The 17,631-nt window shown below is 40.4% G+C and overlaps 1 protein-coding gene across 1 annotated transcript; it reads right to left on the reverse strand.

The window, feature by feature from the left end:
- Positions 1-1,330: 1,330 nt before the first annotated feature.
- Positions 1,331-10,620, reverse strand: LOC134464270 (plexin-C1-like). The gene is made up of 14 exons (XM_063217739.1): positions 9,767-10,620; positions 9,512-9,649; positions 8,844-8,978; positions 7,860-7,960; positions 7,580-7,688; positions 6,301-6,433; positions 6,076-6,178; positions 5,589-5,682; positions 5,317-5,367; positions 4,793-4,926; positions 4,452-4,637; positions 3,947-4,060; positions 1,660-1,795; positions 1,331-1,498 (listed from the first exon to the last, which is right to left on the reverse strand). Exons 1-14 carry the CDS (start codon positions 10,601-10,603, stop codon positions 1,358-1,360), a joined length of 2,412 nt encoding a protein of 803 aa, XP_063073809.1. The 5' UTR covers positions 10,604-10,620; the 3' UTR covers positions 1,331-1,357.
- Between the last annotated feature and the right edge of the window lie 7,011 nt (positions 10,621-17,631).

Genomic DNA, 17,631 nt, shown 5'->3' on the forward strand with positions numbered 1-17,631 from the left:
GAAAACCCCCAGACCCCCTGCCAGAAGTGCCCCATATTTAATTAATTGACCGTTGCCAATGAATGAATGAAGTCAAGGAAAGTTTGCATAGGATTATCAGTATTGCATTGCTTTCTACATATTCAACACACTTAAAACGTCATAGTACTGAACACTAATCCTCTGCTTTACGTTTTTTTTTGCGATGATGTTACTAATGCGGCCTGCTTGAGGTCCACATGGGTTGTATGCGGTTTGACACCCCTGTTCTAGACCAAATAATGAAGACTCCTTCCTGCCTTGGATTTGGGGTTTCTACATATATTGTCATTTGGTGATTACTTTTAATGAGTTGAGTTGAGTGTCTTAGCTTATTTCAAGTCAAGTCAGCTTTTATTGTCAATTTCTTCATATGCACAAGACGGAAAATGAAATTACGTTTTCTCTCTATACCATACCAGGACAAGACAAGACTGACATTTTACAGACTGACATAAAGTGCAAGACAGGACAGGTAACAATAAGTGGTCAATAATAAATACAGTATAAATGAACATTTAGCATTCAACATTTAACATTAATCATGTAAACAGAAGAAAAAATTAAATATTAGGGTGCATCAAACGCCCCAACATTTGAAAATCCTGCTCTGCTTTTGCAAAATTGTTCCTTTATATTAACATAACACTTAACGTTGGCTGGGGTTTATAAAGGTGGTAAAGTGTCTTATTTTTCATGTTAAGCGTTGTCTTGCTTTTCATGCTACACGGATCCATTGACTTTCACTAGCTTAGCGACATACTCCCTCTTTTAACTTGTCTTTAAGCAAGACAACGCTTAACATGAAAAATAAGACACTTTACCACCTTTATAAACCCCAGCCAACGATTTTAACTGTATTAAGCCCCAAAATAGTGGCATATCCCTTTAAAGGGTAGCACAATATGCTTGACATTTTGAATGGCAGTGTATGGGCGATTTTTGCCAAATCCTTGGAAAGTGTGTCTTTACACTATTTTGGTCAAAACTAGTAAAGAGAATCATTTGGAAGAATGCTCCAGATCCCTTTCCACTTTCGCAGATTTGAAATTCCCTGTGCGTCTTTTTTAGAGCCTTCCTTCAGCAAGATTTTAGCTTTGCTAATATTTTAGCCATGTTCAAACACCCATGTATCAATCCTTAAGCCATTTGTCATTTGGGCATTCTGTCAAATGACTGCCCTTACTGTTTTCTGAAATTTGACAGGGACTATGTACAAGACAGTTCTAGAACCAGAGTTAGCTAAAAAGCTAATTTACATCTGCCCCCTGGGCAGGGAGTTCAAAAGAATAAGAATCCATGTGCTACTGACCTTGATAGTGTCAATACTGAGTCCTGCCTAGTCACTAATCTTGCAGATCACGGTGGAGGCATCATCGCTGTGCTCGATTCCCTGCACCTCACACTCGTACGACTCGCCCCACTGCAGAGCCTCCACCTGGATCTCTGTTCCATTCAAGCCTAGAGAGTCTGCCGTTTTCTAACAAAGGAGAATTAGTGTGTATGTGTATGTGTATGAGAGAGAGAGAGAGAGAGAGAGAGAGAGAGAGAGAGAGAATATTAGTGTGTGTGTGAGAGGGGGTTGGTTCTGCGAGCCAAGTCTAGTAGTGTGTATGATGAGTGTGAGTGTATTGAGCCTACCTGTATGTAAACTGCTGTGTTTTTGCCTATTTGCACAGGGGTGAAACTGGTAAATTGTGGGTTTGGGAGATAGGACAGCTTCTGTGAGCACCTCACTGACTGGTTGGCCACAGTTAAATCCACAGAGAAGAATACACTAGAGTCTGCAAGGTAAAAACAAATTCCTTTCAAAGTAGACAACTACAAACCGTATACAATCTACAACTAGAAATGCACTCAGGCTCAACCCTAACCCTAGGAATTCACCTTTCAAACAATATTGTTCACTATCTCTGTATTAGACCACTTTATAACAGGGGATTATGCTGCCACTGGATATAATATCTTTATATTAAATATAGAAGCCATTCATTGTTTTAGTTATTGTGATTTGAAGCGTCGCCAAATCACTGGAAGAAAAAAATAACGACTACAAATGCCATTAGAACGTTGCTGGTTGATTTGATTTGACACGTCATCAAATCACCTTGGTATGACAGGCAGCATAAGAACAGCAGACAGGCAGATAACAAATTTCGAGGATGGAGATATTTACATTGTCCAGTTCATCCTTTAAGTATAGGTTACAGTAGTAAAAGCCTTGGTGCATTCAATCCAACTGCTTGGAAAAAAAAGTTTTGTCCGCATTGTTAATATGCGCTCATTGTCATTACAAATCATCTATGATAGGCTATCGGAGTGCACCAGTCCACGATGTCTAGCCTGCCAGGTGCAGCCAATTAGGCCTACATACAAATTGTAATGACACATGGTAGGCATAGCCTACATGTTTTTTGTTTTGTTATGTTTTTAAGTTTTAAGTTTTTAAGTTTATTCGTCTTTTAAAAAAGCTTGCTGAATTATTTGAGGTCCGGTCCGGACCACGGTGCAGCAGCCACAGACACGGATTCGAGTCCTAATGGGCTAAACAATAGCCTACTGTAGGCACACGCCAGTGAAGTTGTCTTTAATTGAATCAGGCTTTATTTTAAGATTATTCAAAGTTAGTTGATGGAGGCTACGACCATTTCTATCCTCAAACGAGGCGTGACCCATGCGTCGTCCTCCTTGCACCGCTGGCGATGTCCGTGTTCCTCTTACGCAGGTTGCAAATAAAGTAGCCATGAATTCATGTGCCGGCTATCATTATTGCACTTGGACTTGGTTACATTTAACACGAGCAAAAACAAGGCACATGAAGGCAGGCTACTGAAATCTACTGTCAATTCATTGTAGTTTTCAGCGCACTCCCCAGGTAGTCAGGGAGGCCTATTTTTCATAAATGATAAACACGAGGGACAAGGGAGACGCGAACGGACAAATCAAATTAAACTCTTGACCAAAGTAAGCGACGATAGCCTAGGCTACATCTTCAAAGTGCAGGTCTAACTCAACACCTCCCTCAAACGATGGGGTGTCCTTCCCGATGCGCTATTTATGCAGGTTTTTAAGCTAGCCTACAGTTGCAAGTAACGGTACAATTACAGAGGGGCGATTTTCCTTCATGTTGAACTTGCATTAGTCAATGAATGGGATGAAGACCATTTTTAAAAGCCAGCCTGCACATTAGTTTTATTTATGATTAATCAACTTCCTCTGGCTTGCCTATTTGGCTAACAGCAGAGGTCCGGATGAAACGGCTTTTGGCCAAACACGAGCGAGAGAGAGAGAGGGCGAGAAAGCGAGCGCTCTTCTTTGATAAAGTTGGTTGAACGGAGACAGCAAGTTGGCCTCGCCTCTGGATTTGAGGGGATTAAACAGATAGGCCTAAAACATGAGCAGAGATAGATAGGCTACTTCCCTATTTAATGACCATTACTTTTTCCCAAAAATAGGCTAAATGTAAGGTTACCTCTTCTAATTTTCCGTTTCAGCACTAATCTGAGGACAGCGACAGTTGCGACACGAGCGGCACATCTCAACTTTTTTTTTCCATTTGCTTTTTATTCACTCTTAGTCATAGTTAAATTAATAAAAGCAAAATTAAACAAAATAAAGCAAATTACTTTATTTTTCTCATGTAAAATGCAAAATAAGGATACATTATCTGTGATAACAGCATACAATGACCAGGGGTGAATTCCGCTATAAGTGAATAATCTTTTTTTTTAAAATCATGGATACGGATCATCACCAACATTTAATCACTTGTTCCTTTGGTCATTTCCAACAACTACACAAAATTTCATCAAAATCTGTTCAAAACTTTTTGAGTTATCCTGCTGACAGACAGACAAACAGACGAACCAACGCAACTGAAAACATAACCTCCTTGGCGGAGGTAATAATGGCAAATGCATCTCAATGCTGGGTATTTACCTCAGAGATAAATTCAGGGGTCATGTAAGCAAGCCAGTCAGCATGCTTCACCTGCTCTACAAACATCAACTTGGAGCCCAAAATCTGAATCTTCCTGCCACCACTGCAGAATAGACAGACAGAGTAATGAACTTCAGAGGAAGGATGTCTGGGAGCCTGGACGCTATTAAGCCTACACCCAACAGTGACTGTTACTGATGGACAAAGTATAGTCAACAAACTGGAATGTCCAATCCTTGATAATCAATTCAGATGTGAAAAGTATTTTACTATTTACCATTGTGTTAGTTATACAACTTTTAAGACATAACTTTGAGATTACACTTCTGTATATCCACAGAATTTACAGAATGTTGGAATGAATGCATCTGAATCAACTGAGCTTGGTGAAAGCCCAAAGCAAGGGGTTAGGCAAATGCTAATTTGAAGAAATTCAGTGCTAACATCTGTTGTTTGGGAAAGGCATCCTTGAATAGCTTTGCGTGATACCTCACCTGACCCATGTGGTCTTTGGCTGTAATCTCCTGCAGGTAGGCGGGGAGTCATAGGTGAGTGTGGCGTTGCTGTGGCACTGGTCGCCTGGCGTCAACACACACACTCTCACCGTGCCTTTGGTTCCACTTGGAATGTTGAACGTCAAAAATTCAGAACTGGCGTTTGTAGAATAGAGCACTGGCGACCTGGTTGCATGAAAGAGGAGAGAAAGAGACAGTTTCACTTAGTACAGTGCTGTGCCGGCAGTGTTTTATATTATTATATTAGCAATCTATTGTAATAATGGGTTCTATTATGTAACTGTTATTCCCCTTCACTACCCATGACCCTCTGCACCTACTCTTTAGGATTGCAGTCCAGCGTTCCTTGGAAACGGACCTTGGTGACGGATTTCAGGCTCCGGCCTGTGATGATGGCACCATTTTGGCCATGGATGGAGACTTCACTGGGTGTCATAGATATAACCTCTGGCTTCTAATGACAGTATAGAGGAATTGGTATAAAGAAAGAGAAGACGAGTACAATGGATGTTCTCATGAATGATGACGGACATTGCATTGAAGCAATTGAAGCTGCAGCAAAGCTGCCATTCTCTTGGGGAAAAAAAACCCTGACAGACTAATGCAAGACACACCCAAAGTAACTCGAATCATTCTAAAGAAGGTTGTCATGGAAATGGCCTCATTGAAGTGTGAATTTCACACATCTTACTCGCACTGAAAAAGTGGTTAGCAGTAAAATGCAGCCCTGCTAATCCACCACATCCTGCAATGTTGTTGGGTCACTTTCACTTTGACTCACATCACTCATCTCTGGGGTAGAATTGAGAAAAACAATCAAATGAAGAAGTTAAGTACTACTCACTGGCTCATCGTTTTGTCCTGAAGGGAGGCCCTTACATCCATCCTCAGACAACTGAGAGAAAGAGTTGGGAGAGTTGCCGTGAGAGTGAAAGACACGAGACCAAGACAGAGAGAGAGAGAGACAGAGAAGGTGGAGTGAGAGAGAAATACCAGTCTTACATTTCAGCTGTCATATTGGTGGAGAGTTTTTTTATTTGGCGAAAGCTGGTATGTCTACTCAGTATGATTTCTACATGCTGCATAAGGATTGTGTGTCGGTGAAGCTGTGCTTACCTGTGTGTAGGCAGAAGAGTTTGCAGAGACTGGTCTCCAGGTGCACTCAGAATCTGAAGTCCACTCACAGCCTGCAGAGATGCACTCCATACACCTGCCACACATACGCACGCACACACACACACAGAGGGGGGGTCATTACTTGGCACATTTATTTATCACCTGCCACAAACGGACAGTAAAATGTATAGTAACTAGGCATGCTGTCCTCTCTCCTCTCGTTTGTAGAATCTTTTACGGTATTAGCACCCAGTCACACTTAACTTTTATTGAGTTGAGTGCGTTATAAAGCTTATCAACTGCCACAGAGCTAACACTTGTCACTCTCATGAAATACGGTTGCTACAGGGCCCTTGTTTTTCCAACAGGAAATGCAAATGCAAAATGGTCGAGTAAAACTTCAAAACCCAACATGACATCTGATTATTTTCTTAGAAATCTTTTTCTCTAAATGTCAGCACCCTCTTAACCACAGACGTTCTCTTACAGAGCAGAAGTTGGTGTTCCTCTGATACTGGGGCAGTTCTTCAAATGGACCTTTTGAATATGTGTCTCCCTTTGCACCATGATCTTGACTTTTATATTGAGTCCTGCAAACAGCACACACACACAGTGTCACAAAATGTCAGTAATGATCAGATTATGGATGAAGTGTGATATTTGAGCATATTTCAAAATACAGTCGGTTTCCAGAGATAAAGTGTTCAGAGACCTTCAGCAGGGAAGCTATCACTGGAAAAGGTGCAGGAACAGGTGTTTACAGGTCCAGGATTATCACACTCCTCTATTGAACACGAGAAATCAATGCTCGCATTCAGATTGGGGGAAGCTGTCACCATGATGTCCTTACACAGGAAGCAAAAACAACCATCAGTGCTGGACATAGAAAAAAAATTAAGCAACAGTAACATTAAGGCGTCAGACATACCAAAGCCGAACGGAACGGACGCGAGACGAACGCGGTCTTTCGGCTTAGTTTCAGCCGTTGTGTTCTACTCTGTCTTTCACACTGACGGCGTCGGCGTGCGCGGCCAGTCCTGTTCAAAACCCCCCCCACAGCCAAAGCTAGAGTGCTACCTTGCCATTCATTTGAATGAGACACCGCCGGTTGCCGGCGTGAAAAATACGCTCGAGTTCTATTTTCCAAATGCAGCGCTCCCGCGCCGTTGACGCCCGACTATCGCCGGTTGGTGTGTAAGGACAGATATGTTTCCATGTATTTTCACCGATGCCGGTAAAAATCGTGTCCGTTCCGCAATGCTTTACTGCCCTAGTGTGTAAAGGGCCTAACCAAGCAACACAAATCAACAAAAAATACTCTGTACTCTGTTTGTCTATCAGGTCATTTTAGCTTCTGGAGAAATACAATGGTTTATGATTAACATTAGGATATGATTAGCAATCTAAGGATCTATGGCTTGTTGGATTGAGTTGGTTTTCGAGAAGTGCTTTTTTTTGCCAATAGTATTTTTCAGACACATGCTGCTGATCCAAGAATTTCTGTTTGTGTAGTTCATCTTCATCTTTGCCTTTGCCTTAAAGGGATAGTTTGGTCAATTTCAACATGCAGTTGTAATGCTCACACTACCCTGGACTTGTCAGTGCCTGATATTTTTTTTTCTTCTTCTTCAGCCGTTTCCGAGATCCTGGTCATTGTAATGGGGGCAGCTCTTTGTTTACATTTCAAAAAAACTTTTTTATTTATTCCCAAAAACATCCAAAAGGTTATAAAACATCAGCAGACAACTAGCAAACAGCAGTACCTTTTGGGAAAATATTTGGAGTTGGCCTATGTTTCATTTTTTAAAAATGTAAACAAATGCTGCCCCCATTACAATTGCTCATATCTCGGAAAGGGCTGAGCCGAAAAATGTGGCATCACCAGGTACTGACAAGTCAAGGGTAGCGTGAGCAATACGACTGCATGTTGAAATTGACCAAACTGTCCCTTTAACTTGAAAACTAAACTAAGCACCACACATAACCCATACCTGTCCAGTGCTATCTCTGTTCATATGGACAGAATTGACCTCCCTCTTCTTGGCCGTACCAGGAACTGAGACCCAGTCAGAGGGGGAGCAGTCGTGCTGAAACGTGCACCTGAAGGAAGAGAAAACAAAATGTACCTATACTGTGGCTCTCAGACATGGCTGCTGTTTCATCTACACTTGGTTAAAATAGGTTTTCGCTTGGGGAGAGAAGAGAGGCTAGGTGAAGTTTGGCTTTACAACATTACCGTGGTGTGTGTGTGTGTGTGTGCGTGCGCCTTACTTGTGATCAGACACACACCATCCGCAGAAGGGGTCAATTGCAGACCAACAGTCACTAAGAGACTTATACACTTCACACTGGGCTACAGGGATCTTTCTCATCTAGAGAGTGCGAGAGAGAGAGAGAGAGCGAGAGAGAGAGCGAGAGAGAGAGAGAGAAGCCACGAACGACAGTTTTACATAGTCCACATCCACATGGTCATTGTTTGAGGCATATGCAGTAGTAAGTTAGCCCAGTGTTTCTCAACCTTCTTTTTAGGCGAGGCACCCTTTCAATTCATGACAATTTTCAAGGCACCCCAAACCAACAACACGTAACATGGCATTGCATCCGATACCACAACAAGTTTAGAAACGTAACACATTTGGAGATGACACACGACCTACGTTTGAAGTTGTAGCTGACTGGGGCGACCTATATTTACTTTATTGTGCGTAAATGGCAGATGAAAGATTCCACTGACTAACATTAACTTATCAATTTAGAAAAAATATGTATTAATATATTACATAATTTATTTATCAGCCACGTTTCTACGGCACCCCTGAGGGAGGCCTGCGGCACCCCTGAGGGAGGCCTGCGGCACCCCTGTTGAGAAACACTGAGTTAGCCTACTTGTCATCCTGCCAGTTCCAGCACACTACAGGAGAATCCTTTAGAAGGGCACTGTGCAGGATGGTGACCAGAGTAGGAATTGCAACTATGCTGCTCATTGAAACTGTGCTGCTTATTGACACATGTATTTTTTTAAATAAAATAATATTTACTAGTATGACTTAAGTATATTAAGTTTAGCAGATAAAAATGTACATCCCTGGAAATTCAAAATGGCTGACCATGGAGAAGATCCCCTTTTTCATTATGACAAGTAGGCCTACCATTGCAGCATGAACTCTCGAAATTAACTACTAAAATATTACACAGAGCACCTTTAGAACCACACGACAAACAGATATTTGGTGCATTAGATGTGGAAGGACCTACCTGTGTGCCTTGCACCAGGTAAATGTGTGTGTGATTGACTGGATTAAAGAGCATCTTGCGCGAAAACGGCTGATCATCATATGAGCTGTACAACACATTGGGGCAGCCTGGTTTGAGAGATTCATCCAGATCAACCTGAATTGAAAATAGTACACAAGTGAGAACACATTATCATATTGAAAGTGAAGGGAAACCAGGGGATGCTTCCCTTGCTGAGTCACAAATCCAAATAACCACTTACATGCGTGTACAGATAGGAATGAGGTGGTGCTAAAGCATCTGCCCCTTTGCTCTACTGGCCAAAAAGGGCCCTTTTTGAAAGTTCTTTTTTAAAAAAAAAGTTTTTGTCAAAATGTACTGTGGTCCATGTTGATATGGTAATCTACAAATGTGGCATGAATCAAAATCGTGTTAAAATAATGCTCCAATGCAATAGCCTCTAGTAAAGCCAAAGTTCCACATGCCAACACCCCCCCCCCCCTTCCAGCAACTGCCCCCCAAAATGTCTGTGCACGTCACTGACCATTTATATTTGATTTTTTATGACTCCTATCTCTGATAAGTTTCACAAAAAAGAAGCTTGTGAAAGAAAGTTAAACTGTGAATATAAATGTCTAATTTACAGTGGTTAATTTAATGACTCCTGAGCATCTTGCTCATTTACTAACCCTGATAAGAAGTCCAGTCTCAGTGCTGCAGAAAAGCATAATCCAAGAGTTGCTTCTCAAGACAGCGACCGATGTTACAGAGGCCTTCCTCAGCAGAAGCAGAACTGGCGTCAAGATTTTATCTGCGATATTCTCAGGCTGGAGAGAAACACATACAGACACAGCTTTTGAACTCATAATATTTCCTTTTTACATAAAATGCACAAATGGTTATAAAACATGGGCAACTGCATTATACATGTGTTGTTATTTGACCTGTTTGTCACAGCGTTCTGTTTTTGTACAGAAACCTGTAACTTTGCCTGTGAGAGATCGGCTGATGTTGAAAATCGCCACCACCGAGTCCAAAGGGTTCTTCTCGCTCTGAAAGACACCTGTCCAAAGGACGGGGGAGTCTCCGGGAATAACGGCGGAGGATAGAAGTATCCACGACTCTCCCGCGTAGCACTGCAGGACTGCACCTTGCAGGGTCTTGAACGTTTCCCTTTTGGCTGACAACCGGTATTGGGTCTTGCTGCTGTCAAGGCTCAAGAGTTTCACACTGGACACGGATCCACTCATTACATTTACGAATAGAAACACCTCAAGGGATGCAGTAAGCTCGAAGCCATCCACCACTTGGACCGCCGTGCCTTCAATTGGCTGAATGGCTGCCATACCGTTACGCTCTGATCTGGAAAAGATGCCCCCAGGTTGTGCATTGCTTGTTGAGCGTAAAGTCACCCAAGCGTCGGCGCCAGAATCTATCGAGTTTTTAACGGCCACCAGTAAGAATTTTTCAGAGTGATGACCAATTATAAATGCTACATTCGGATTTGACCCGATGCTTATTTCTTCCATGTGTATCCTTTTGGAGATGTCATTAATGTCAAGAACGTTACAGTATGGGTTGTAGTGTGATGATCCACATACTATCAATGTCCTGTTACTCAGAAATGGGACCAGAGTCCCCATTGCGTTGTAGTTTGTCTCATTTGACATTTCCAGAATGAGGTCGAGACTCAGTTGATAAATCCAAGTATTGGTTTGGACAAACAGCTTATTTATTCCAAATGCAAAATCAACAATATCTCCATTAGAAGAAGTCCACATTTCTTCACAGAAAGTGAGCCTGCAAATCACCAGAAGACATAAAAGAAAAGCCATTTTGAGCATCTAAAAGCTTCTACTACCCTATGCGTGACAGGTCTGCCCATCATAGACGATTCACTCTGACAGAGCTGTCACTTGTATCTGCTGAAGCAGGGCCTATAAGCACAGGAAGTGCCTTGGTTCCTCCTCTTTTGCAGCACACGGCTCGAGAAGCGTGTGTGTGTGTGTGAGGGGAGCGTACCTATGTTCCCCGGGTCCTATGTTCCCCTGCCTTTGTATGGGACAGGGGAACATAGGACCCTTTTCCTAAAAAAGGCTTCCATGTTCCCCGCATTGTATGTTTCCAAGTTTTCCAATTGTGTCCTTCCCAAAACCAGCCCCAGGGCTTTTTCCAGGATTTTGTAGTATGAGGGAGGAAGGGGGTGGGGGGTGGGGGGGGGTTAAGTGTGGGTCCTCCCCCCCTTCTGCGGTGCACGATTTTTGAAAAAAATGAAGGTAAAATGGGGCTTTTTGAGACTATCTGAGAGTTTTTTTTTTTTTTTTTTTTACTTTTGTGGACATCCTAAAAGTACAATGTTAGTGCACTTCAAAATGGCTGAGAAGAAAAAGGAACATATTCCCCTCCCTATATGAAATGCACAAATTAAGCCATTAAGTAAAACTTGAAATTTATTCTGGTACATAGGTAAATATTCATGATCTGGCAGGGAGCTGGGATGAAATTGGTCAGGGGGGCAGATTTTTTAAAAGAGAGACCAGAGAGGCAATTACACTCCTGTCCTGAAAATACAATGTCTCGCATATGAGTACGCTAGCCTATGAGGCTATGAGTAGACTACCCATATGGGTTACACTTTTTTAAATTGCATTTGGTACCACAGTAACAGCAACTCAGTAATCTGAACATTACCCTTTGAAAATACAACATTGTTCTATACTTGCATTTTAGAAATGAAACAAAAAGAGTGGATGCCAACCAAACACATTTCCTCTAAATAACAATTTGGCAATATAGGCCTTGAGCCAGGACCCAAAAATTGACTTCTCGCAATCGAACGGGTGGGCAAGTTCTAATCTGTTTTTTTGACTTCTTGGACATCTCAAGTAAACAGTTTGGCATGATAACCATTGCAAACAGGTAGCTTTTTGGTAGTTATCATGTGTTGAAATGGTGGACCAGTAAAATGGAAATGTGAAAATCGGTATTGTGGTTCTTTGCTATTATGTAGTTAATTGACCACACAGGGTGCTTGAATTACCTCAGGGATGCTTCCCCTTCTACTAAGACCCTACAGGGGTTGTTAGAGCACACTAATAGGCCTAATAGAATCACCTCAGCAATATGTGAATGACAAAATGTGATAAAAAGGATAACATATGAAATCCGTTTTTTTTTTTTTAATTATTATTATTTGTACTTTTTTCACTTTTCCCCCAACAGCAAAGCAACACCAAAAACATAATGAATTAACACATACTAACATGTGACAACCATATACTGTACATTAATATGGCATGATAACCATTGCAAAGAGGTAGTTAGTGAAAGATCATGCGTTGAAATGGTGGACCAGTAAAACGGAAATGTGAAAACTTTGTTATTATGCAGTTTGTTGACCACACAGGGCACTTACATTTCCTCAGGGATGCTTTCCCTTCAATCAAGACCCTAAAACGGTTGTTAGACCATATCAATAGACCTAATAGAATCACCTAAGCAATATGTGAATGACAAAATGTGATAAAAATGACAACATATAAAATCTTTTTTTATTATTATTTTTTTATTTAACGTGTCCTGCAACAGCAAGAATAACATGAACAAACACCATGAACAAATACAGATTAACCATGTTAAAATAAACTAAAGAGCATTATTACCAGGGTTCATACACTTTTTCACCAATTTTTTTCCATGACTTTTCCATGACTTTTCCAAAACTTTTTTCTGAATTTCCAGGACCGAAAAACCAATGACCAATCGCGCGCGGTCGGTGGGAGCGTATTAGGCTATATTACAGGCTATAAACGTAGCCTATATTATAAATTTGTAATTATTGTATATATTTATACTATAGACTATGGCATATTATATTATGTATTACATAGCCTATATTACAAATATGTAAACAATAAACATATTCACTATACTGCCCTACAATTTCAGAACGCAGTATAATTCAAAATGCCAAACTGAGAAAAAAGGCTTTAAAGTTTCCTTTCTGTCCACGCGACTGTGTTGGAGGTAAAGTGGTGATGACACTTCCATATAATACTTTTTTATGGTGAAAATTTATGCACGCAAGAAAAAAGCAAAAAAAAAAACATTCTCATTACTTTTTAGCTGAAAAATCATTATACTGCGCTCTGTTGTGGTATTACTGTCTACACCAAAACCACGGTGTCAATGGAGAAGTGCAGTATAATTCGCATTATACTGCGTTCTTGGCTAGTAACACGTAGCCTCCTAAAACCAAAAAGCGCAGTATAATCAGTTTTTTGCGTTTTTTCCCGAAACGGGACCAAGTTGGGCCAAAAAATTTTAACACAAGAAAAAGAAGGTATTTTAAAGCCAATTTCCGGTCTAAACCCATTTTCGACCATTTTCAAGATACTGCGTTCTGATATTGTAGGGCAGTATAGGTATCTTTTACTACAAGCTATAAGCAACCATTATACTTCATGTTGTATTACATTAATTCTGCTATTATTCACCAATATTATATAATTCGCTTGTCTAATGTACAGTCAGAAATGAAAATGAATAGGCCTAGGCCAGCCTATAGCAAATAAGGTCGTGAAATCATCATGAAGACACATTTGTATCAACATGCTCTCTATGGAGATGGATAAATGCTCATCCTGCCCAAGTAAGAAATCATAGGCCTGCCTACTACACCTGCCTAAGCACAACAGTCCAAAGCTCCTGTAAGAATGATAATGTTGTCATTTGTTGTGGTCGTTGCTGGAGCAAAAAAAAAAAAAGAGACTGCACTGTTCGTGGCATAGTTCTAGTCTGACGCCCACTCAAGGAGATGCTAGGGTGAGTTTCATTTTGTGTTACAACGATCTGACCGATTTGAAAGCAAAGCCACAGATGACTTTTCAAACTCTAGTCACGCTGCCGTTTATACCGTATTTCAAAACAGGCGCGTGATGCAGACATTGGTAATCGTTTGGCTCGCGGTCAGCTGCACATAGACTACTGTACGGATTTCATGTAATCTTTCAGCACACTGGACAAGTTCACTCGCAGGCAGCAGGTGCATTGCGTATCAATATCAAAATCTCGGGGCTTACCGAAAGCATAAAGGTTCGCTTGGTGCCCTATCTGGCAAATTAAACCAAGACCAAACAGGTCTTAGGGTTGTATTCCTTTTGGCATTAGCCAAGTTTTTGTAGAACCGCTAAATATTTTGTAACGCTTATAATTGCTAACCTGTTAGTAGCTGAGGAGGTAACCGCCTGCTGTATCTTGCCCTTCAGGTGGCTAACAAGTGCCGCTGCTTCGCCCATATCGGACGGACACATCACAACTTTCGTCCTCTCCAGCCATTGTTGATCATCTTTTCAGAAAGTTAAGCCGCGCATTGTTGAAGTAACACTTCGCGACATGCTGTAATATCGTACAGAACCACATTTCTTTTCTAGGATTAGAGCTATGATCACCTCTCACCACCACGCACACACTACATCTAGCTCGCGCGTTACGAGGCGGGTTGCCAGGTGTGACTGATTTCTAGCGCCAAAAACGCTTGAAACTCGCCTGGAGCCATTACAACATGCGTTATTTGAAACCCACTCAATTTGGCAACACATGGTTAGGCAGACGCAGCCTGCACTAGACAACATTTCCACGAGAACTCGGACATTTAGATTTTATTACGCCGTGGCATCAACTTCATAAAGATAATTGATGAAACACTGGATGGATTTCCATGACTTTTCCAAAACTTTTGACCAAAAATACGTTTTCCATAACTTTTCCAGGCCTGGAAATTTGAATTTTCAAATTCCATAACTTTTCCAGGTTTTTCATGACCGTACGAACCCTGTATTTCAGTCCTCAAGATCTGACTCAGTCCAGTAAGCATCTGGAAATATGTCACCATGATTATCGTCTTCATGCTGATATACGCATGTCTGAAGTTTTTATAGGGTTGTGCATTTTGAGCTACTTCTCAGACATTGGCAATCCGGCAGTTTACATTGATGGCTGCACTTGCAAGACATCAGTTGTAGGACTGCCTCAGGGGCTGGAGATTGCCGCATCCATAGTGAGCTGGTCATTTTCATAGTTGGCCCAGCCATGGTCAAGTGGGCTTGGGATTTGTGGATGCTGCTGAAGACTTGCTCTCAAGATGCCAGCCTGATAGTTGGCAAATATAGCATGCATGAGGAGGCAGTCCTCACATGGTGGAAGTTGGCTTGATTCACACTCTCCATGCTGAGTGCAAAAAAGCTGGTAGCGGGTTGTATTTATGTTCTACATATTTGTTGATGCTATGTAGAGTTGGCACCTAAATGCTTCATGAATACATCCATGGACAGCTCCAAGTCCTGTCCCAGCTTATGAAAAACTACTTGAAAGAGCTCTGATCTCATCGTGAGCTTTAAGGCTCTGAGCTTTCCACGGCCTGCACTGTCCTTTTGTGTTTTTATGGTTATTTTTTGTATTTACTTTACATTATTTGGTAACACTTTATAATAAGTACCCCTTTTTAGGCATTACTTAAGGGTTAGTTAAGCCTTATTTTACCATTAGTTAACCCTTAGTGAATCATGAGTTAATCATTATGTAAGCATTATTTCTCATTTCCTAACTATTATCTACTACCGTTAGTAAATGGTTAGTGTGTGCTGATGTAACGGTTCGCTAAGCAAAGTTAAGCCTTAGTTAAGCCTTATTTTTAACATTAATTAACCCTTAGTGAATCATGAGTAAGTCGTTATGTATGTGTTATTTCATCATAAGCAATGCTTATCAAGTCATTTGTTAACGTTTTGGAAAGCATGGAAAGGTTTTCACTTTAAAAGTTCCCCAGATATGCGCAAGTAGTGAGTTGTAACTTCTTGTTAATGCATGAGCAATGCCTAACAAATCATTTGTTAACATTTTGTAAAGCATGGAAAGGTTTTCACTTTAGATCAGTTCCCCAGATATACTTAAGTAATGAGTTGTTACTCCTTGATAATGCATAAGCAATGCTTAACAAGTCATTTGTTAACGTTTTGGAAAGCATGGAAAGCTTTTCACTTTAAAAGTTCCCCAGATATGCGCAAGTAGTGAGTTGTTACTTCTTGTTAATGCATAAGCAATGCCTAACAAATAATTTGTTAACGATTTGTAAAGCATGGAAAGGTTTTCACTTAAGATCAGTTCCCCAGATATACTTAAGTAATGCGTTGTAACTCCTTGATAATGCATAAGCAATGCTTAACAAGTCATTTGTTAACGTTTTGGAAAGCATGGAAAGGTTTTCACTTCAAAAGTTCCCCAGATATGCGCAAGTAGTGAGTTGTAACTTCTTGATAATGCATAAGAAATGCCTAACAAATCATTTGTTAACGTTTTGTAAAGCATGGAAAGGTTTTCACTTTAGATCAGTTCCCCAGATATACTTAAGTAATGAGTTGTAACTCCTTGATAATGCGTAAGCAATGCTTAACAAGTAATTTGTTAACGTTTTGGAAAGCATGGAAAGGTTTTCACTTTAAAGTTCCCCAGATATGCGCAAGTAGTGAGTTGTAACTTCTTGTTAATGCATGAGCAATGCCTAACAAATCATTTGTTAACGTTTTGTAAAGCATGGAAAGGTTTTCACTTTAGATCAGTTCCCCAGATATACTTAAGTAATGAGTTGTTACTCCTTGATAATGCATAAGCAATGCTCAACAAGTAATTTGTTAACGTTTTGGAAAGCATGGAAAGCTTTTCACTTTAAAAGTTCCTCAGATATGCGCAAGTAGTGAGTTGTTACTTCTTGTTAATGCATAAGCAATGTCTAACAAATCATTTGTTAACGTTTTGTAAAGCATGGAAAGTTTTCACTTTAGATCAGTTCCCCAGATATACTTAAGTAATGAGTTGTAACTCCTTGATAATGCATAAGCAATGCTTAACAAGTCATTTGTTAACGTTTTGGAAAGCATGGAAAGGTTTTCACTTCAAAAGTTCCCCAGATATGCGCAAGTAGTGAGTTGTAACTTCTTGATAATGCATAAGAAATGCCTAACAAATCATTTGTTAACGTTTTGTAAAGCATGGAAAGGTTTTCACTTTAGATCAGTTCCCCAGATATACTTAAGTAATGAGTTGTAACTCCTTGATAATGCGTAAGCAATGCTTAACAAGTCATTTGTTAACGTTTTGGAAAGCATGGAAAGGTTTTCAATTTAAAAGTTCCCCAGATATACGCAAGTAGTGAGTTGTAACTTCTTGTTAATGCATAAGCAATGCCTAACAAATCATTTGTTAACGTTTTGTAAACCATGGAAAGGTTTTCACTTTAGATCAGTTCCCCAGATATACTTAAGTAATGAGTTGTAACTCCTTGATAATGCGTAAGCAAAGCTTAACAAGTCATTTGTTAACTTTTTGGAAAGCATGGAAAGGTTTTCACTTTAGATCAGTTCCCCAGATATACTTAAGTAATGAGTTGTAACTCCTTGATAATGCGTAAGCAATGCTTAACAAGTCATTTGTTAACATTTTGGAAAGCATGGAAAGGTTTTCAATTTAAAAGTTCCCCAGATATACGCAAGTAGTGAGTTGTAACTTCTTGTTAATGCATAAGCAATGCCTAACAAATCATTTGTTAACGTTTTGTAAACCATGGAAAGGTTTTCACTTTAGATCAGTTCCCCAGATATACTTAAGTAATGAGTTGTAACTCCTTGATAATGCGTAAGCAATGCTTAACAAGTCATTTGTTAACGTTTTGGAAAGCATGGAAAGGTTTTCACTTTAGATCAGTTCCCCAGATATACTTAAGTAATGAGTTGTAACTCCTTGATAATGCGTAAGC

Source organism: Engraulis encrasicolus, chromosome 15, assembly GCF_034702125.1.
Source record: "Engraulis encrasicolus isolate BLACKSEA-1 chromosome 15, IST_EnEncr_1.0, whole genome shotgun sequence".
Lineage (NCBI taxonomy): Eukaryota > Metazoa > Chordata > Actinopteri > Clupeiformes > Engraulidae > Engraulis > Engraulis encrasicolus.

Bases quoted from the DNA above. Each gene is read 5' to 3' on its own strand.
- LOC134464270 (XM_063217739.1), bottom strand. From the start codon at position 10,603: ATGTGGACTTCTTCTAATGGAGATATTGTTGATTTTGCATTTGGAATA. The intron at 4,927-5,316 runs GTGAGTAGTACT...TACTGTCATTAG, and splicing joins CAGGACAAAACGATGAGCCA to AAGCCAGAGGTTATATCTAT. The intron at 4,638-4,792 runs GTAGGTGCAGAG...TCATGCAACCAG, and splicing joins CTGGACTGCAATCCTAAAGA to GTCGCCAGTGCTCTATTCTA.